Source organism: Anopheles stephensi, chromosome 3 (assembly GCF_013141755.1).
Source record: "Anopheles stephensi strain Indian chromosome 3, UCI_ANSTEP_V1.0, whole genome shotgun sequence".
NCBI classification, from domain to species: Eukaryota; Metazoa; Arthropoda; class Insecta; order Diptera; family Culicidae; genus Anopheles; species Anopheles stephensi.
Genome location: NC_050203.1, coordinates 7,277,203 through 7,298,084, shown reverse-complemented (window position 1 = coordinate 7,298,084; position 20,882 = coordinate 7,277,203). Strand labels below are relative to the sequence as shown.

At 45.8% G+C, this 20,882-nt stretch overlaps 2 protein-coding genes across 6 annotated transcripts; one reads left to right on the top strand and one right to left on the bottom strand.

Annotated features, from left to right (window-relative positions):
- Window positions 1–212: 212 nt before the first annotated feature.
- On the bottom strand, window positions 213–1,117 carry LOC118510470. Its single transcript, XM_036052337.1, has 3 exons — window positions 684–1,117; window positions 499–587; window positions 213–430 (listed from the first exon to the last, which is right to left on the bottom strand). Exons 1-3 carry the CDS (start codon window positions 863–865, stop codon window positions 279–281), a joined length of 423 nt encoding a protein of 140 aa, XP_035908230.1. The 5' UTR covers window positions 866–1,117; the 3' UTR covers window positions 213–278.
- Window positions 1,118–1,295: 178 nt separating this feature from the next.
- LOC118510460 lies at window positions 1,296–20,609 on the top strand. 5 transcript variants are annotated; one of them, XR_004906015.1, is made up of 9 exons: window positions 1,340–1,517; window positions 3,649–5,492; window positions 13,266–13,334; window positions 13,421–13,554; window positions 13,622–13,822; window positions 13,906–14,497; window positions 14,578–14,693; window positions 14,769–17,578; window positions 17,770–20,609. XR_004906015.1 is itself a non-coding variant. In XM_036052292.1 (9 exons), exons 2-8 carry the CDS (start codon window positions 4,196–4,198, stop codon window positions 17,520–17,522), a joined length of 5,163 nt encoding a protein of 1,720 aa, XP_035908185.1. In that variant the 5' UTR covers window positions 1,340–1,517; window positions 3,649–4,195; the 3' UTR covers window positions 17,523–17,538; window positions 17,770–20,609. The 5 variants fall into 5 exon arrangements, 4 of the variants coding, with proteins under 4 accessions (XP_035908188.1, XP_035908186.1, XP_035908185.1 ...); XM_036052292.1 differs by having other exon boundaries at window positions 14,769–17,538; XM_036052295.1 differs by lacking the exon at window positions 17,770–20,609 and having other exon boundaries at window positions 1,296–1,380; window positions 14,769–17,758.
- Window positions 20,610–20,882: the final 273 nt, after the last annotated feature.

The following is a 20,882-nucleotide window of genomic DNA, read 5'->3' as shown; positions in this document are numbered from 1 at the left end:
TTGACAGCTACGGTTGCTGCGTGCTTTGACAGCTCGGCAGGCCGGTTTCAAACCAACCGTTGGGTGGTGGTACGGGCTGAAACACCATTCGCAAGCGAATTTTCACTATTCATTCATTTGTCAACATTTTTGCATCACAGTTTATTTGGGATTTTTTTTTATTCGTAAGGAACGGCCTGGCTGTATTGCTTTTGGTTATTTGGGATTTTGGGAGTTGGGAGTTTGTTTGGGATTATTATAAATACAAATGGAAGAAGAAAGGGAAGCCCGGAAACGATTCAATAAATATCATCCATTTGAAACATCAACTCTGGGCTATCAGATCGTTCGTATTGAGTTTGTTCATCGAATGGTTCCGTTTCTTTCTGGAACTCCTTCAACCGAAGCGTTTCGTACGCACGCCTTCGTGACTTATTTTTTCTCCTCAAAGCTAGAATGACGGTACACATGCGTACACCCGTGAAAATGTGAACGAATGCTCTCGCTTTCGTGCGTTACCTCTCATGTCCAGTTCGTGCAGCATCTTTGGGCTAACTTTTCTCGGCTGGTAACCACCATCTATTCGTACCTTTGGTATATCTATATTCCTGATTAAGCAAACGAAATTAAAGGAAATCAACAATCGGAGCTAGGGTTGGTGAGGGTGTTTCTGGAGGGAACGTATGCAACGAAAAACACCAAACCTGGACACCGGTCGTATCGTTTTCGCACTTGAAATGATATTCTTCTTATCCGCCTTTGGCTCCTCTTCAGTTGGCTTCGGTTCCGGCACTACAGCTTCCTCACGTAAGTCTTTTTTAGTCGGTAGTTTTGGCAGAAACACCCAAAACAAATCTTGGAATAATATTCGCAACAACCCACACATCGCGACTAGTGTTCGAAGCACCTTTCTTTTCTTTCTTCAAACCAGCAAACGTGAGCTTTACCGTTAAATCTTAACTGTTGGTGAGATTTACGCATTGAGTTTATTTTCTTAATTTGAATTGATATTTAGGCTAAATATGGCTGGAGCGAAGGGATTCTTGAGCAAAGGGCTGTGTTTTGTTAAGGAAACTCTGAAATGTCAACACGGAGTGCAGTGCTTCTCAGCAGCGAACGCTCGTTAGCACTCCACTGTAGCACGTTAACGAGCGCTGTCAAAAGATGCTATTGTTGTTTTCTTCTCTTATTTTATTACAATATATCTGTCCTTTTTCGCTAAATCATCAATCTTCAACGAAGTACAAATAAAATTAACATAAAATTGCTCTTCCATGAGTTAATTGTATTTTAATTTGTATTGCACGGGTTGGGAAAATGGTCGGAGCCCACTGTGCGAGGGAAAAGTCAAGAGCAGCAGATTTTCTAGACGGCAGCAACAGCAGCAGCAGTCGTAAATGCGTGAGTGCGTGACCGCGGACGGACGTTGCTAGAAGTGCGTTCAATCGAAAGTGTCCATTAAAACGGTATTCACAGCAAACGTTTTGTGGATACAAACAGTTCTTCATGTAAAAACGTGCAGAAAACAGAATTCAAAGGTGGCTTGATTGCTTTATGTGTTGCGTGCTCGTGAGTGTGTGTGTGTGTGTGTGTGTGTGTGCACCTGCATTTGCCTCGAGGAAATCTTTCTCCCTCTCTCTGTGTGTGACATAGCAACCATCCAAGCAAGCAACTTGGTGTCCACTTTGCATTGGTTTGTTTATGTGTGTAGAAAATCCTTTCTGTTGCGTGGTATTTTCGTGTATTTGTCCCTGCACGGATTTTAAGGACAAGCATTTCACTGTGATGTGATTCCCCTTGTTTGTAGGGCTTGCAAATGGATTCTTTTCGAGTGAAAAAAGCTTTCCATCGGTGCTCAGCTTTTTACCAACACGCGGGGGAACAGTGCGGTGAAAGAGGATAGCTATAGCGCATTCACCAGTGAACTATCTTCAATTTCCACATTGTCACGAGATAGAAACAAAAAAACCTGTCATAAGGGGTTGTCTGGTGGGGCTATTTTTATAATTTTTACATACATTCTTTTATTGTTCCCCCCTGGGCTGCATGCTCACCGTCGTAGCATAAAGTAAAGCAAATTCCGCCCGCGAACAGTACTTGCAGATCGTGAAAGTAGTCGGCACGGAATGATCTTTCTATCACACCACCAGTGTGTGTGTGTGTGTGTGGGTACGCGTACACGAGATCGATATATCTTCTACGGACTCGCTCGCATCATCTCGCACGCAAAGACGACGAAATTGGTGCATCTTGAAAAAGGGGGCGCTAAAACGTTTTTGTTGGTCGAAAACCAAGATCGTCTTTGCTGGGAGGAGGGTCGTTTTTTCTCCCTTTCGGTTGGCCATACTGTCCCTCGGCGGCGGTGTGTGAGTGTGTTTTGTCGCCTCATGCAATAATACGTGTCATGATGGGAAGCAAACTGTAGCCGCGTGTGTACATGGTATTTGTAACTTAAGAAAATTGTGAAATTGTGAAGAAATATGTTAAAATGCACAACTATTTACTTGTCAGATATAGTGTATAATACAAAAACTGTCAAAAGAATATTTTGCACAAGTATTGCAGTCCATTGAAATCGGTTCCGAACGGGAGCGCGCACATACGAGCGCACAAAAGCGTGAGCGAGAGATAACGATGATAAAATAATGGAAATTTACGCTTTCGCTCACCCATACCATCAAGGACAATGATTAGCGGCGCCAACCGCCAGCGGAATCAGCGTATTTAATATTTTGCCCTTTACGGGTTGAGTGGGGTGGGGGAGATTTCGGTACCTGTTTTTTTACAATATGAAGTGACATTTCCCCGTGCACAACTACACAAAATTGCTGCTACACATTCCATTTTGGATCGAGCGTAAGGAAAAAAACATCACCGAGCGCAATCAATGAAGGCCGCTCCAAGTGCCAATACAACGTCGTACCGTCGTGCGAGTAATTATGTGTGTATGTGCTTAAAAGCAGTGTAAAATGTCATTCGGTAATGATTTTCTGTGAAAACATTATTTCATCACGCACTTCGTTCGCGATATTGAACATGAAGATGCATTTGTACGTGATGAAGGTGCTTCTACAGAGAGAGAGAAAGAGACACACACCTTTGAAGGAACGTTAATCGAGAGCAAGGTATGCGTGCTTGTGTATATGTGAAAAACGTTTGATAGCCGATCTGACATATGCGAGATGTGTGGTTGTGTGAGTGTGTTTTGATTCCCGTACGCAAGACATTCACAGACACACACGCACAACGTTCGTTTGTTGGTGTTGAGGTTATGTTTACGATTGAAGGAAACCCGTACGCTGGCGTGTGTGCGAAACTCACAACTTGAGTTGCTCTTATTGTGTGTGTGTGAGAGAGTGTTTGTGGCTTTGCGCCCGTAGACAGCGCAGCCATTCGGAAGTTTTCAACCGTCAACAGCGCATCGGGAAACGGTGCGAACAAGATGCCAACAGTGTTGCGCGAGAGTGACAAACAGCTGAGACACACGGTTGTGTTTTAAGATGTGTGTTGCCTGCTGGCCGTACATGTCTCGGCAATCGATTGTATTGATTTACATCCAAGCGGGATGGCGAAGCAGTTGTTCCTGTAGCTTGTGTTAATTTTAAAGTGTCTTTTTGTAACTTATCACAGAAGTGCTCATATCCAATGTTCACGTACCTCTATTTCCAGCTATGTGAAGGGTAATGGTATCATATACATACATACACACCATAAGTGAGTGTATTCTCGTGCGTGACGGGCGAAAAAGTGCATAGTGTGTCCGGCTTGTGTGCGTGTGTGCATGGTGGGTCTGTTTGTGGGCCGAAGTTTTTGATAGAAAATGATGCCTTTTCAGTGCTGGAAAATTGAGCTACCAATAATACGTACGAAAACAGCTCTCCATCCGTGACGCGTCGTGCTGCACCGTGGTGGATTTAGCGCCCTTTTTTCCTCAGTGAGCGCTTTTTTGTTGTTGTATCCAGTTTGCTTCGTGCTGCGCGGCTTCAATCAAAAGAAGCGAAAGGGGTGTGCAAAAGTGTGTGCCTGTGTGTGTGTCCGTGTGTGTGCGTTGAATAAAAAAAAACAACAACGGAAACACCGAGAGTGCGTGTACATTGCGGCAGCATCAGATTGCGGTTGTGTGAGAAGAGCGCGTTGGAAGAAGCGCAGTTGCTAAGCATCCGTTTTTGCCCATCGTGTCAGCATTGTTTGTAGTGTAAAACTTCAAAAAGCAGTCATGCGACGCAACAATCGCACCCGTGCTGGTGCTGGAATAGGCGGAGGAGGAGCAGTTGTGGCCGTCCCGATCAATCCTAGTGTCAGCGGCACCAGCGGCCGGCTTACGACGCGCGGACAGGACAAACGCCCACTGGAAGACTACCGAGATCTCGAGATGCTACAGCAACAGCCCAGCAGCAGCAGTAGCAGCAGTAACAGAAGCAGCAGCACCCGGAAGATGCCCACACGGACGTCCTCGCGACCCGTCGGTACCATCTACTCGATAACGAACATAGAAAGCGTGAAAAACAAAATGTCATCCATACTGTCCGGGTATGGCAAAATGAAGGGACTGTCGGAATCCATCCATCCGGCCGAGCTCATCGAGCAGGTGGTGGCCGACAAGATGCAGCAGGATAAGTTGAAACAAATGCAACGTCAAAGACACCTAACGGGTTCGGGTGGCGGTGGACCACAGTCATCCGGTGGTGGCGGTAACAGTGCCACGTACCGGCATCTGCTCAACACCGACCTGACCAATGATTCGGATGGAACGAGTGGGGATGAGGAGCAGGAGGAGGAGGAGGAGGAGGGCGAAGAGAATGAAGGCGTGAACGATATCTGCCAGCAGGCTCACGAAGGGCTGCAGCTGATCGACGAGGAGGAAAGTGAAAGGTCCGAATCGGAAGTGAATTCCTCGTCCGGTTGGTCCAAGCGTAAGAAGGGCGGAAGGACAACAGTGGATTTGTCCGCCTGCGATACCACATCGTCCATACACGGTGACGATGGGGAGGCAGAGGATGAAGAAGCGGAAGATGAGGAGTACGAAACGCAGGAAGACCCCGAAGACATGCAGGGCGAGGAAGAGTACGAGGAGCTGGATGCCGATCAGTACGTGGTGGATGATGAGCAGGAAGAGCTGGACGACGAGCAGGACCAGGAGGATGATGAGGACGTCGAGGATGATGTGGAAGATGAACATGAACCAGTCGATACGACGGACGAGCTGCAGCAGCAGGACGACGGTGAAGACGGCGAGGAAGAAGACGAGGCTGAGGATGAGGTGGAAGAGGAAGTGGACGAGGACGATGACGATGATGACGTGCAGGAGGTGATCGATGTGGAGGAGCACGATCAGAAGCGACAGCAGGAAAGCAGCGGCAAGCAGAAACAGACCAACGGGGACAGAACGTCGAAGGGTGGCCACAAGCGGACGGACAGTGTCATCTACAATGGCACGCATACGGCGCCCCAGCTATCGCAGGCGGATGTGGACGAGCGGGAGATGATTAAGATATCGGCCATCAATACTAAAGGTAAGCGGCATTTAGTGTTTTACTCGCATACATTCGTTTTATGTCTACCTCAAGTTTTGCAAAGCCCTTGGGAGGTCGTTGCGGCTTGGAGCAGTGTCCGGCAAAGTGTGGGTTACTTTAGAGTCTCGATCACTGTCGATTATGGTTAGACTACTTTTATGATGATCAGTGGATCATGAATCATAGGTTAACGTCTGGATAAAGGATTCACGCAGACCATAGCTGGGACATTGTAATATAGTAAAAAGGATCATTTTGGTTGTATTGTGTGCGAATAGGAAAAACGAGCGATATAGAACCAAAATTTAAAGTTCATCCTACAACAAGAGACCCATAGTAAAATGAGGTCGTAAATGTACTCAAACACCATCAACCGGACCTCCACTCTTCACCCAGGTTCTGAGCTGTCAGGAACTGCGGAATGCTGCTCTTGTCTTCGGCAGGGGGCAACAAAACGGGGGACTTACCCTGTGCTGTGTCCACGGCGGGGTGCTGTTGGGGGGGTTTGCCTTGGCTTAGCTTGGTTGGCGCATTAAAAACTGACTTTGACCTCGTTTCCTTTCGCGAATGCGAACAGAACAAATGTGAAACCTCCTCCTCCTCCTACCTGACTATCTCCGCCGTGAGTAAGCGCGCCCATCGCGTAGTATGTATAGGTATGCTTTTGGGGGGGGGGCGTGCTGTGCTGTGTCTGTTTGTAGGATTGAATGTTCGGCGATGATGGACCGTCGGACTGTGCCGCAGATTGTTGTGTGTGCTGCAAAATGAGTGAGTAAAGTCTACTCACTCATATTTATATTAAATTAACTTGCGGAGTATAGAATATGGAAATTATTTTGAAAACCACGTTTGTTGGAAAATCTAACTGCTTTTCCGCTTCCGAGGATCATCAAAGTAGCTGCAACCGTTTGATGTTGTTGCTATGCTTTGTTGCGTGTAGAAACCTGCTGTTGCTAGGCAATCTTTCAGCAGTGCTTATGTGTGCAATCTGTTTGCTCCAAAAACAATTGTCATCAAACGCGATCGTACACACAGGAAATCGATCTGCAAATGCATATCCCGTCGGCGGCGAGATCAATGCGTGATGTTTCCCTCTCATTGTGGCGGTAACTCACCAGCCCACATAACAACTTCAACATCAAGAAAGCATTATGATGGCGGGGAACACAGAGACAAAGGTGCAGCAAATCGACGTTTGAAAAACAGCAACATCCCCAAACCAGCCACATGCCTCTTGAATGGCTTCCCGAGCACTTCTTTGCTGCACCTTCTGTATAGGGGTTTCTTCTCCAAAGGCGGCCCCCTCCCCCCACACTTACGCCCAGAAGGTCGCGCGATTTTACTGCTGGTGCTGCTCACTCATACATGTTTGAGAAAAAAAACCCTCCCCACGGATCTCCACCATCAACACCCCCCTCCCCCCCCCAACTCAAAATATTCCCTTGCGCCGCGTAGGTATGCGTGTCACTCGCGCAGTACCGCAGTGAGTGACTGACTGAGCCAAGAAGAAAGTGGCAAACCACAGCTTGAGATTTGTAGAAAAATAACAGTTATTTTCACTTTAAAATTCGCTCGGCGGTCGCTCCCCATCATCAGCGTTGTGATTTCCGGGGGTTTTTTTTTTTTGTTGGTGGGTTGATTTGGTTTCTTGAGCATTGGGGTTTTTGTTTTTGCCTGCTCCACGTCGTGTCTGAGCTTGCCTGGGCGACATATGCTGCGAAGTACGAGTTCAAGTTCCGCTGGTTTGGGTGAGTTTTTTGTTGTTTCTTCTCGGATGGGGATATCCGGATTGGGGGGGAATGGAAAGGAAAACAACCATCGTTTGCATATGCATATGTATGCACTTGCTCGTTTCCCGATATTCACCTACCGAACGCAGTTGTTTTGTTCGATGTTTGTAGTGTTGTTTGTGTAAAGAAAATAGCCTTAGAACTTTCTTGCTTTCATCTATGCCTTCGCCACAACCTCGCCCACCAAGCCTTTGATGCACCAGAATGCCCACGTGGCATTCGGTAAGGCCACTTCGCCAACGTTGCTCGGAAAGGTCTACACTTCCGGGTCGTATTTGTTTTTCGCTGGAAGCGTGTAAAATATGCAAAATGTCTTACACAGTTACCGGGTTGATTCCCATTGTTTTGTCTTAATTCTTAACGTACATTAATATTTTTAAACATTAAAATGTTCCTCGGTTGAAGTTCAAGAAATTCCCCGTTCCATCCGTTTTTGATCACAACATTCACAAGAACACAGTCTATGTGTTCATTATTAAGAATCCCTAATGAGCATCTACATACAGGCCCGGACCTTGTACCTTGACCCTGAGCGATACAAAAATAGTGTGGTCAAATAATGCGGTCAGTGACCGGAAGAGGAGCGGGCGCCTTCTTGTCTTGCCTGTTGGCTGTCTCCGTGTTAGGGTGCTGTGTGATTACGTGCTGAGGTTTTGTTATCAAATTGCTATCAATGTAAATGTAAAGCTAGTGCGTAAATTATCTATTTATGTTTGCTGCATAAGTCACTAGTTTATTAGTTAAAGTTGACGAGCTGAAATATTTGCTTTAATTTATATAGTTTTATTTAAGAAATATGAGGTTGTTCAGATACTTCTTAGTGGCTGATATGTCTGTAATTTTAGTCATTCTGCAAACGTTTTCCTTGCTTTAGTCTTAACGTAAAATATAAAGTTCTCATACTTTTCTGTTATTGTAAATATGCAAGGAAATCGTGGTTTACTACGTAAAAACCAATACTTTGTGGTTAAACCGTTTACGGCTACGCAATCGTTCTCGAACCGCAACCACAATTTCTTATCGAAATGGAATAATAAATGTAAATTCCATTTTGTATTCTTTATCTCCCACCCGTAAAGCATTACCCCCATATCAATACACAGTTATTAGAAGATACGGCATGTTGCACTAATTGGGAAATATGATCCTTTCGCGTGTCTAACTCCACGCGTGTCCTATTGGACGCAAAAACGTAACAAAGTCCCCCCCCCCTCCCCCATACGAATGAATGATTGTTTGCAGGAACCCAGCCCTTGGATGAGAAAAAGGGGAGACACAACACATCAAGAAAGGACACTCTCACCAGATTGGTCGTGTGCGGACGACAAACTTTCTCCACGGTGGAAAAATTTTACAGACGACCTTCTTGAAGGTCTTTCTTTCTTTGGCGCCTTCAAAGGCGTAGGGTCCCGAGGGCGGAAAGCGGGTTGCGAGGTTTCCAGTCGTGGTCCCCCTAGGTCAGGAATTTTACTGGACTGGACTGGACGGGAATGGAATGTCTGTAAAAGCGTCGATCGATTGGTGGTGGGTTGGTGGGTGGGTGAGTGCTCCTGCACACCGAACTGCTGCACTGCTAAGAGTGGTTTGCAGCAGGTGTATGTGTGTGTGTGTGATTTGCAGAGAGCAAGATGCATCAGTACGTCACGAAATGCGAAAAACCGTCGAAGCACACCACGTTGCTGCTGCTAGGTTGTATTTTGTTATTTTCGCTGGAAAAACCATGACCAACATCAGTGCAACCTGTCTGGTGGTGGGTTCTGTATCGTTTCTTCACGGCGAATGATGGTAAGAGGAGCTAGGGACGAGAAGATAAAAAATTCGTCTAGCTCAAAATGGGTAACGAATGTTCGATGGCAGACGCAAAGCGCAGACAACAAAGACACCAGCTCAGACATAATAATTTGGGACATTTGGGTGTTTTGTATGAACCTTCGTTTGGTAGTTAAGGCGTGGTAGTACCAGAAGCGAAACCATTTCATGTTTGGACATTGATCCCTTTGCATCATTTGCACCATGCTTGAATTTTCTTTTTTCTTTCTTGGTATATTCTCTAAAAACGGGTGTCCGCTTAGTTACCTTAATGATTCACTTAACAATTTTCATAACAAAAATCAGAAATGAAATGAGTGTGTCAAGGAAGTTGTACTGGATGGTATTGTTTACTATTGATTACGGCTCAGAAACGCATTCAGAGTGCACTTTTTTGCAGTCCATGTTATTTATGATAAGCGCCCATGTGACGGTCTGTTCTTGCTCTGTTTGTCGATGGATTAGATCCATCGCTCTTTATCTACCTTGAAATTGTCGGGCCCATTTTATACGCTGTACAAATTGTTATCTTCTTTAAGCATTGTATGTGCGTCGCATAACTCAACATACTTTTTTTTTCTTGGAGATAGGGTTAACATTTCTGCTAGCTATTTTCGTTAGAAAATGAGACTCACTTCTTTATTACATATCCTATAGAAGTAAAAGTATTAAATTGTAAGTAATATTTTACTCTTACTAGTGTCCATTTGGAAAATACGCATCGCTGCTACTGTGTGTGTGTGTACCCGGGGTGTACTCGCGAGCACTCAGCCCCATATTGCACCACACAGCACAACACCACGGTCGGGACGGATTAATGCGTGCACTGTGGTCGTGTGTGCATGCTCGACGGACGGATGTGAATCGTGCGCAACCGATCGAGTAAACCCGTACGCGCAAAAGCAAGAGCTTTTTGCCAAACAGCAATGTGTGTCGTAGTGCCATTGCAAGTAGTAGTTGTGTTAGTAGTCGGCGGCTTGCATCGAGTGCAGATGGTGTTCATTTTTTCGAATGTAATAATGTCCGAGTACGCCGTGGTGTGGGTGATCAAGAGGGCCGAAAATCATATTTTTTTGGTGGAAGTTTTGCAACTTATCGTACAAAGTACTTTAATGTTGCGATTAGTATCTTGAAAGAATAAATTCCTCCCTTTTTTCTAGTCTTTATCTGACTCTGTTCAAATAATACGATCATCTAAAAAACAATAAATTTTCCACTGTCTGAATGTGTAAGTGCGAGTACTGCTGCATGTGTGACTGTACGCGACACCTCTAGATGTTGTTTTTTTATAGGATGCACATCATTATTGCATACGAGGGGAGTGGTTCAAGATGTTTGTGCAATGTACGCGAGGTGCACGGTTGTGCTGGTTCCACAAGAGCATGCCAATCATCGGAATTATGGAGCGAATACAATTTGCGCAATATTGCATTGTTTGAGGGAAAATTCACCATTTAAAAGAAAAAATATCACAATTAATCTTACTGTACATTATTTCGCAACATAGGATTTTCCATGGAAAACCTTGCTCCAATCACACACTATTGTTTCTTAACGCTTGTTGTTTTGCGTTTTAGATTTTATTTTCAACTTGTCTCGCTATTACCAACTTTCACTTCCAGTTTGGCGTTGGGTTTTTTTTTGAGGGTGAAATGAAAATGAAAGTCAATTTTCTCTGGTGCTACTGCTCGTGCCTCTCGGTAAAAGGGGAACGTCATGATCATCAGTTGACACCTATGCGGTTTGGTGCGAAAGGGTTGGTTTTATTTGCCATTGTGTGTTGTGATGATGGTTTGCAAAATAGCTCGTTTTGCAGTGCAGTAGCTCATTTTGTTGGTGCTTCACTTAGCCCATGTCATGCCTCTGGTATAGTGTGGTGGCCTTGGCTGTAACGAAAACGTTTTAATTATGTAACTGTGTTCTCATGAGTTTCCCTTGAGGCAAGAAAAGCTGGCTTCCATTTTGAATAAAACGAAAGTTATACCATTTATTTACAAACGAGCCTTTTTGCGAGCTTCGAATGGAATGAAACACACCTGAAAGAACGTGTGCACATCCCATAAACAACCTTTATCAAGTTTGTGTGGCCATTTCTTTAAGGCTCCGAAAAATGTTCCACCCCGCAAAGCTCGGTCCAAGGCGAAAAGTTTAAATAAAAAAAACAAAATATGATGGAGCATGACAAAGCAAATTGCTAACCACACATCAACAACCACCACAACAACAACAGCGGAGCAAACAAAACGAACTGTAGAAAATCGGCATAGCATGAAAGAAAAAAAAAACCACAGCACGATAAAATATAATGAGGCCATATTCTGCTACTGCGCCATTTGAAGAAATTTATCCATTTTGGCTTCGGCATTCGTCGTAGCGATGAATTCCATAACAAAATTTTAATGTTTTAAGGGAATTATTAAAACGGCGTTACGGTTATGGTGTACTACTTAGATTATAATACTTTGGTAACGCCACCGTAACGCATATAACGCCTTCATTTTTTGACAGTTACGCCGTGGTGTTGTGATTATTATTGCACTCGAAGCAGCAGATATGCGCCGTTGCGTGTATTTGCCAATTGAAAGATGAAGTTTTTGCGTACGTGCATGCGTGTGCCGGTGATTGAGATAAAAAAAATCCACCGTTTCCTTCCTTCCGTTCAGTTTACATGCTGTGAGAGGGATGGTAGTAGTAGTAGAAGTTACTACATAGGCACCACACACACACGCACACTAAAGCAGCATCCAACTGTACGCGAATGCTACAGGTGTTATTGTTTGTTTGAAACCAACATAATCAAACCATGCTTCAAACCGGACTTTTCCGTCGGCGGCTCTCTCACCCACAAAATCCTCCCCATTTACGCGTAAAATGCTTTTGAGAGTGCGAGAGAGCGAGAGAGGGAGAAAGAGCGCACACTGTCACTCACGGAAAGAGGGAACCTTCAACATAGTATTTTTGTTATGTTGTGCTGTATCGATGGCACGTTGGTATAGGTGCTGGAAATCGGCATTCCTGCAACGGGTGTTGCTGAGGCAAAACAACAAATCCGGTGTACGTGGAGAGGGGGAGTGGGCGAGAGCGAGAGAGAAACAATACGCAGTTATGTAAAGATAGATTTCACTGCTTCCCTAACCCCTAACCTAGTGTACACTCACTCACACATTCTCTTCTGCGGCAGCTATCTTGCTCTAACGCGAAGGTCCGCCAAGGAGGAGGGCAGCATAAGAGGCCAAAACCTGCGCGTGTGGGGTTCCGTTAGGTTGTGGTTGCTTCCACAGCCGGCCTTCGGAATCAGCAGTCCGAAGTAACGGAAGTAACTCACGGCTAACGGGTTTCCACTGGCATGCGGGCGGAAAAATGGAACTCGCCTTCGATTTTCTTTTTCAATGGAATGAAGATGAAAAGCGATTTAAATTTTTGTTTCCCAAAAGTCTATACCATATATTTTATTACGATTTATTTCTTCAACCCGGTTTCGAAGAGTTACTGATTGTTTTGCAAGTAATAATAAAATATCAAATTGTTGTGTATACCACTACCGTCCGTTTGTGCCGACAAGCGTTGTGCGCAGGTGGCATTGCATGGCTTACTATTACTATTACGGCGGTGTCCATCACTAACACTGCTAGCAACCCATATGCAACACTCACACACAATCATATTAGCGGCGTAAACGTACGCAAACGCAAGAAGTAGGTCATCAAATCATGCTTTCTTCTCGCCATCCATCCTACCTTGCCGTGATTATGCCGCCCCATAAACATCCCGTCGGCCGCCCAACCCAGAAGCGGCAAGCCCACGAAGAATGGTTCGTGCTGTCGTCCACCACCCTTCGTTGGTACTTGTTGGAGGCATCCAAGCGCCACCGATTTTTTGAAATTGAGGGAGAACGGAACATGATGAATCTATGCTGTGGATGTTGGCGGTGGTGCGGAATCGATCTGTGTCGTGACACCATTCTCGAGAGCAAAAAAAAGAGCAAAAAAGACACCACCACACAGGATGGCAAACACTGACCCGGCTCTGGAGGTGATGGGCAAGCTCTCAATGTGGTTTGATGTTTAATATTTATTTGAAGAATATATTTTAGACAGTTGGATAAATGAGCATATCATACAATCGGATCGGAAAACTGAGCACTAAAGTGTTATTTCCATTCCTTTGATTCCAGTTCAACTTAACGACCAGGACAAAGTGAGTTTGGACGACTTCGAGATGCTAAAAGTCCTTGGAACGGGAGGTAAACAACTTGATTCGATGGTGGTGTTTATGGTTTACACGTGTTGTGCTAATTGTAACTCTTCTTCGTGGACCACCTCTCCATAGCCTACGGGACGGTGTACTTGGTGCGCAAGCTGACCGGTGTGGACAAGAACAAAATCTACGCCATGAAAGTGCTGAAGAAGGGTATCGTCAGCCTGAAGAAAAAGACCGCAGAACACACACGAACCGAACGACAGGTAGGATTGGTCGAGCAAGAGCTCAGAACATAGGACGATGCCTAAGCATTCTTCTTCCATCATTCAGGTGCTTGAAGCGATACAGGAAGCTCCGTTTCTGGTCACGATGCACTACGCCTTCCAGACGGAATCGAAGCTGTACCTCATTCTGGACTATGTGATCGGTGGCGAACTGTTCACGCTGCTTTGCAAACGATTGCTGTTTGAAGAATCGGCCGTACAGATCTACATTGCCGAGATCATAGTTGCAATTGAACATCTGCACAAGGTAAGCGTGAGAGGAATCTAGAAAAAATCCTTGGAAAGCGCACTAACGATATACTTCCTTACTTCTGCTCTGCACTGCCCTAGCTCGGTATCGTGTATCGGGACATCAAGCTGGAAAACATTCTCGTCGACATGGACGGCCATATTGTGCTGACCGACTTCGGGCTGTCCCGCGAGCTTGTCTACGAAAACGAGCGTGCCCACAGCTTCTGCGGCACGGTCGAGTACATGGCGCCGGAAATACTGAAACCAACGCAGCAGGGCCACGACACTGCCGTCGACTGGTGGTCGGTCGGTGTGCTAACGTTCGAGCTGCTTACCGGCGCGTCACCGTTCGCGGCCGAACCCAACGACATTGCCCGCCGTATCACGGAGACGGAAGCGATCATTCCGGAAAATTTATCCGCCGAAGCGACCGACTTTATCCGCAAGCTGCTGGTGAAGGATCCGAAGCGCAGGCTGGGCAGCGGCAAATCGGATGCGTCCGAGCTGAAGTCCCATCCGTTCCTGCGCTCGATCAACTGGTCCCGGTTGGTGCGGAAACAGATACAGGCCCCGTTTCCACCGGTGGCCGAGAATGATCGCGATACGCGCAACTTTAGCTCGGAGTTTACCAAGCTGGATGTGGTGGAAAATCCGTGCAACCCGCCAAAGAATGCTGACCGGTTGTTTAGGGGTAATGTTTCCGGCGGTGCGGTAATCGGTTGCGGAATAGTTTTTAATTTATCTCAACTTGCCCTTCGTTTCGCACAACAGGTTACTCCTACGTTTCACCGAAGCTCCTTACCAAAAACGTCGCCGATCGGAACAAGTTCATCCCGATCCACAATATGCGCCCGCAGGAGAACTACATCAGACAAACGGCGTCGAAGGTATGCTCTTCCTCCTATTAGACAAACATTCCTTATTGAAGTGTGTGTTCTATGTTCTATGTTCTAAATCAACAGCAATCGCCCTTCTTCCGCAAGTACACCCTGACGAGCGATTCAGCCATCGGAGTCGGTTCGTACTCGACGTGCTTCAAGTGCCAGCGGTTACGCAGCAGCAGCTACTTCGCCGTTAAGATTCTGTTCAATCACCCACATACGGCCGGGTTCGCCAAACACGAGGCGGAAGCATTGCGTGAACTGCAAGGCCATCCAAACGTGGTGCAGTTTGTGGAGATGATGGAAGACAAAGACTACATATATCTCGTGCTCGAGCTGCTCGATGGTGGTGAGCTGTTGCAGCGCATCAATCGACAACCGAGCCAGCAAACGGAGTCCCGCATTCGGGGCTACTTTTCCCAGATGGTAGATGCGGTCGCCTTTATCCATCGGCAAGGCTACGCCCACCGCGACCTGAAGCCGGAAAACATTATCTTCGAGCGTGCGTCCAACGATCGGTTACGGTTGATCGATTTCGGGTTTGCCCAGCGGCTGGACAGCAATACCGGTGAAAGCAGGATCCCGGCCGGCACGCTCGGCTATACAGCGCCTGAAGTGATCAGCAATATGCACACGGATGGTACCACCACCACCACCACCATCTCCAATTCTTCGTACTCCCTTGAAACGACCGATCTGTGGTCGCTCGGCGTCATCCTCTACACGATGCTGTGTGGTCAGGCACCGTTCACACCGCGTCAGTTCTTCGGCCACGACAATCTCGCCTCGACCTCGAAGCAGATGGAAATCATTACCGACAAAATACGGCGCGGTTCGTTCGATCTCAGCTCCAGCATCTGGATGGGTGTGAGCGAAAGTGCGAAGAATCTGGTCCGTGCGCTGCTCACCGTCAACCCGGAGCAGCGCATTACGATGCAGGAGCTGCAGAGTCACGACTGGTTGCTGTGTGACGTGAGCAAGCGTCGGGGGCAGCAGTCCTCGCTGGCTGCGTACAGCCGTGGATTGCCGAGCCAGGCGAAGGTACCGTTCGACAAGCTGCAGACAAACGTGCGCAACACGTACGATGCATTTAAGCTGGCGGAAGAGAATGGTTTCCGGTTGCACAAGGAGGGCGCTTTTCGGCGAAGGAGCTTAGGCAGTGCAATGCTACAGACGCAAACGATGACGATAACGACGGCGGCGACGACGACGACGACCCCGGTTCCACCTGCGCACCGGGAACGGAGAACGACGAACATTGGAGCTCATGCTGCCGGGCTGGTAGACAAGACTCATTCGACAACCGTAGTGCCTAACCATCATAACGCTCTCAGCAGCGGCAGTAGTAGTGGTAGCAGTAGTAGTAATAGCAAAACCAAACGAACACACCAACAGAAGAACGATCTTCCGGTCTCGAGCACGAAATCGATCGAATCGCAGTACAGCAGCTCGATGGAGGAAAGCACATCGAGCGGTATTGGGCGCAGCAAAAGCAGCAAAAGCAGTCTGTCCCACTCTGGCAGCCCGATGCGCGATACGCGCCAAATGTCCAACAGTTCCGTCGTGATCGTGATCGATGAGGAGGAAGATGAGGTGCACCGGGACGTGCTGCAGAACGGATCGGGATCGGAGCCGGCTGTGAATGTAGCGGCCGCGAAAGACCCAGCGGAAGTTTCGATTGCCGTCGAAGATATTTCGCTTGCGTCATCGGATAGCGGCACGAAGCAAAAGACGACCGAGGAGCCCGAAAGTGTGGTGGAAGAACAGACGGATGAAATTGTGGTCGATGTCGAGGAGGAAGAGGAACCGGTTAAAGAGAATCAGCCGGAAGAAGAAGAAGAAGAAGAAGAAACGCACGTGGAAACGGCGGCCGTGGTATGTAGCAGAAAGTCGTCGGCCGAAAACAACAATAATGACGTGCCGACGATCAAACCCCAGTCCCGCCCGGCGTTCGAAAAACCGACCAAGCATGCTAGGAAGGAACGCGTGAAGCTACTTCCACCGCACGCAATGCTTTCGGAAGTGCGGCAAATTATGAGCGAAGAGGACTTTTCCGACACGACAAAAGAATTGCTCGGAGCTGCGATGAACCTAGAGACTAGTCCACTGCGGGCCGATAAGGAAAATGAGCCCGCGCCGGTTGAAGCGACTAGCATCAGCAGTAGCAGCAGCAGCAGTAGAATTAGTAGGTATGGTAGAGTTTGTAAGGCGGTTGATGTGCCCGCACCACACCGGACTGCAAAGGTGACAATTAAAAAGGAAAAGGATAGTTCCGTCCCCGTCCAACCAGCACCATCCGCGTCGTTACCCGCGAAAAACCTACTATTCGCACCGAAGCTAATGAACCGCGAGTTTGTAGAATTCCGGGACGTTCAGTGTAAGCTGATGCCGCGGGCCCTTTCCGCCCAAACGCGCGACGACGACGATGACGGCAGCGATACGGTGTACCTTGGTTGCGTGGACGACGCTGAACCGTACCGTGGGTTCGATGAGGAGGAGTGTGAGCAGTTCGTCGGCTGCTCCGAGTACGATCAGATCATACGCACCAAGCTGTCGATGATGCGGATCAAGCAGCAGCCGGTCGGCGAGGGATATCCGTACAGTGTGCTGGGTGTGATCGTGCCGCAACCACCGAGACGGATCACCAAACGGCGCATGGAAGTGGATGCGATCGGTGTCGAAGGGTTGGGTGTTGTTGCTACGGATGTGGTCGTCTACGAACCGCGGCCGAAACGTTTGCGACAAATAGAACGCGTCAACTATTCACTGTCGAGTCGAAGAAACACGTACGTGCACGGACGGCAGTCGATCGCCATCAAGCGTGAGGTGTGCTGAACCCCCGGGCCCCTGGGTAAGCATCGTACGCGTCGTGTTAATAGGCGTATGATTAGGTAGGAATTTGCTATTTATTTATTACTTTACCAACCAAAGCCCTTGTCGACTAGAAGAGGGAGAGAGAGAAAGAGCAAGAAGGATAGGTTTTGTTTTGTTTTGTTCATTGCATCATTGTGTGCTGCATAACTTTAGGCGCAATGGTCGTTGCATAATTTTAAATGTGTTTTTGCTTCTTTTTTCCTTTTAGTTTGTCTGTATTAAACCATCAGTACTGTGAAAGAGAGAGTGAGAGAGACTCCTTTTTCGAAGCTTATTGATACCTTTTTTTTCCCTTAACTATCTTCTTAAGGGTTATTTTCCAAAGTACTATGAAGGTGATCGTGGAAAGGCGTGATTCATTGCACCCAGAGATATGAGGTTGGATTCTTTTAAGGGTCACACACACATACATATGTTAAAACACAAACAGAACGGTTATAGTTTATCGTTTTCGATTTTTTTTAACATTATCGAGCCTTATTTTTTACACGTTATATATGAAAAGAAGTATCTTTATTCGATATTCTTTGCTGCTGTAGTTTTCTATGTGTTTAAAAACAGATTCATTGTATTTTAATCCCTTTTTTCATACTTCTACGAGAGCTGTGTATATTCCTTTTTTTAAACGATGGGAGTTTTGGGGTGGATGTACTGTCTCCAATGTACTGCCAATGCATTGGTAGAGAGCGATGGACAACATGGACCGCATAATGTAGGAAGGGGGGGTGGGGGGGGGGGTTGTGGCAGGAATTTTGTTGTTGCTGTACATACAAAAAATAACAAAGAGAAAGTGCACTTACAATGAAGCAAACAAACCGGTTGCTCTTCATGTTCAGGATGAAAGACATAAAACGAAACCGTAACCGTGTTAGTAAGAGAAGAATCTCATCCATCTCGGTGTGTGTGGTGCGTATTGGGTTAAGCAGATAAACAAATCAAAGCTACACACACACAACTAGAATAGGAAAACACAGTGATTTATGGAAAAGAAGAAGAAAAAATAGTGTGAAAATCTTCCATATCCTTCTAAAAAAAAGTACACACACTCTCACATACTACTACGATGGTACGACGAATTTAAAAAGTGCGTTTTTCAACACACGCACACGCACACAAGCTAATTTATGCAAAACGAAAACCCGTACATTATTTGCATATCGATTGTGGTGCAGACAAAATCGTTTTGAATTAGAAATTGTATATATATAGAAATTCTTGTGCAAAAAGAATATTCTTTAAATCCGTACTATTTTTCTTTCTTTAAGGACGCGCGAAAATGTAGATAATGATGTGTGTGTGTGCGTGTGAGGTGCATAGGGAAAAGAAGACCAAAGTAGTAAAGCAAACAAGCCTTAAGGGAGGAAACCGGCATAGATACGAACTATACCTGGCTCTTGCGGGGAACCATAGCAACACAGGAATAGAAAAGAAACAAAAAAGGAACAGTAATTTAAGCAGCATAGTTTATGTGTAAGAATCGAAAACCACAACGTGTATATCAAACGGTTTTGCTAAGCGAGTTTAACAATGCATGGGGGGGGGGGGCAGCTGTCTGGGGGAGAAGGAGTAGACGAGGCGTAGTTTTTATTGTACGTATCTAGGATTTAAATTAAATCAACACATATAAGTACGGATAGCATTACGGACCGGAAACCGCACGAGCCGGAAGCCGGTCGCCGGTCGCTAATTAATGGTAAATACCCGTAGCCGTTTTATTAAGCAAACAAAGTGAAACAAAACAACAAAAAAACGGTAGCAAATAAATTGTAGCAGTATGTTCCATTAATTTAAACTCTTACCACACACACATACACAACAATGCACAACGCGATGTGGTGGAAATTTTATGAAGTAGGATTACAGAAACAACACAGTAACGTACATGTAAATTTAATATGAAACCCATCTAGGCAAGGATGCGACCTCAAACAGGGGTGCCTGCCGGGTGATGCTTCATATCAAAACCAATAAAAGGAGGAGTAAATGTCGTTTAAAGATTGTGCCCGCGCGCGATATTTGTTTTTATAATTTATATCCTAGCCAGACACCAGACACACACACAACACGCTGAACTAGAGAAGTATAATAGTTAAGCAAAACAATTAAGCAGCTATGATATTCTCACAATTTATGGTTTTATCGCTGTAGTTTCCGTTGCCTGGAGACCGACCTGTAGTAAAAATGTACAGGAAGCCGTTTGCAACAAAAAAGAAGAAAAAAACAGGAATAAAAGCTGGAAATTCGCACCAGAGCAAGAGACTGTACGAAGAGGGAGGTGGTGGGAGGTGAAATGACGATAAGAAGAGAAAAAAGTTTAAGTAAAATATATATTAAAAAATGCAAACACATAGTTTGATAAATAGTCACACCACAAACAGACACACACAGAGCAGTGTAACGAAATAGAGAGGTCGAGTGAACGAGATAGAGTGTAGCAAACAATTAACAAGGAGTGTGTTTTCCTCATGTAACGTTACATACATTACTAGCTAAAAAATAATAATAATAACGTTTGCTTTTTTATCATTTTTTTTCGTAGCTTCTGTTGTTTGTTTGCTTTCATTTTTTTTGTGTTCAATTTTGTTCGTTTTCCTTTGAGCATGCTGCTCGATTGTTTAAGTAATTAGTAAATTCAAGCGCAGAGAGAATAAGCGGAGAACAACACTTACTTGTAAGAAGATGCTTCGTTTTGTTTCCTTCTCTTAGGTTGTAAGAGGGCCAATCATATTGGTGTGTGTGTGTGTGTGAGTGTTTCAAAGGTTTTAATTTAATAATATCATTCGTACGTTTGAATTTGTAAACTCAACAACAACAACAAGCCAACCCAACCAACCAACGCGTTGGATGGTTTCACACCACCGATGAGCGTTTTGCTCATCAATGCCCTGGAACACAAATTCAGACCAATATTTAGTAAATATTATACACAAATGTATGGAGCATACAGAAGAAAAAGGAAAAACATAAGAGAAAAAAAAACCATGGGAATAGTTTGAAAACCTCACAACAACATATGGACAGAATAAATACAACAAAAAATGAACGAAATAATACTTTGACAATTTGAACCACCCTGCTGGTGCCCTGTTCTGTACTGCGCTGGCAATGATCGATATCACAAATCCTAGGGGCCACGTCCTTCAAGTTTCCACTTCATCTGAGGAGCGCTCGTGTACCGAGATATCTTGTCCGGTAAGGTGTTTCGTCTTCCTCATGGGGCCTCATATCCTAAGAGACTTTGTCGACCAAAAGGACGTTACCGACCTAAGGACTCGTCAACGGCCCAGCAACTTTTCCAGCAGCTTGTCACAACTTTGCTAC

What these genes read in the sequence shown, in the direction of transcription:
- LOC118510460 (XM_036052292.1), top strand. Translation starts at nt 4,196, where the DNA reads ATGCGACGCAACAATCGCACCCGTGCTGGTGCTGGAATAGGCGGAGGA. An exon ending in ATCGGCCATCAATACTAAAG is followed by an intron (nt 5,493 to 13,265) that starts GTAAGCGGCATT and finishes CTTTGATTCCAG; the next exon opens with TTCAACTTAACGACCAGGAC. An exon ending in TCAGACAAACGGCGTCGAAG is followed by an intron (nt 14,694 to 14,768) that starts GTATGCTCTTCC and finishes CTAAATCAACAG; the next exon opens with CAATCGCCCTTCTTCCGCAA.
- LOC118510470 (XM_036052337.1), bottom strand. Translation starts at nt 865, where the DNA reads ATGTGTGGGTTGTTGCGAATATTATTCCAAGATTTGTTTTGGGTGTTT. An exon ending in ACGATACGACCGGTGTCCAG is followed by an intron (nt 588 to 683) that starts GTTTGGTGTTTT and finishes TTGCTTAATCAG; the next exon opens with GAATATAGATATACCAAAGG. An exon ending in GCACGAACTGGACATGAGAG is followed by an intron (nt 431 to 498) that starts GTAACGCACGAA and finishes CCGTCATTCTAG; the next exon opens with CTTTGAGGAGAAAAAATAAG.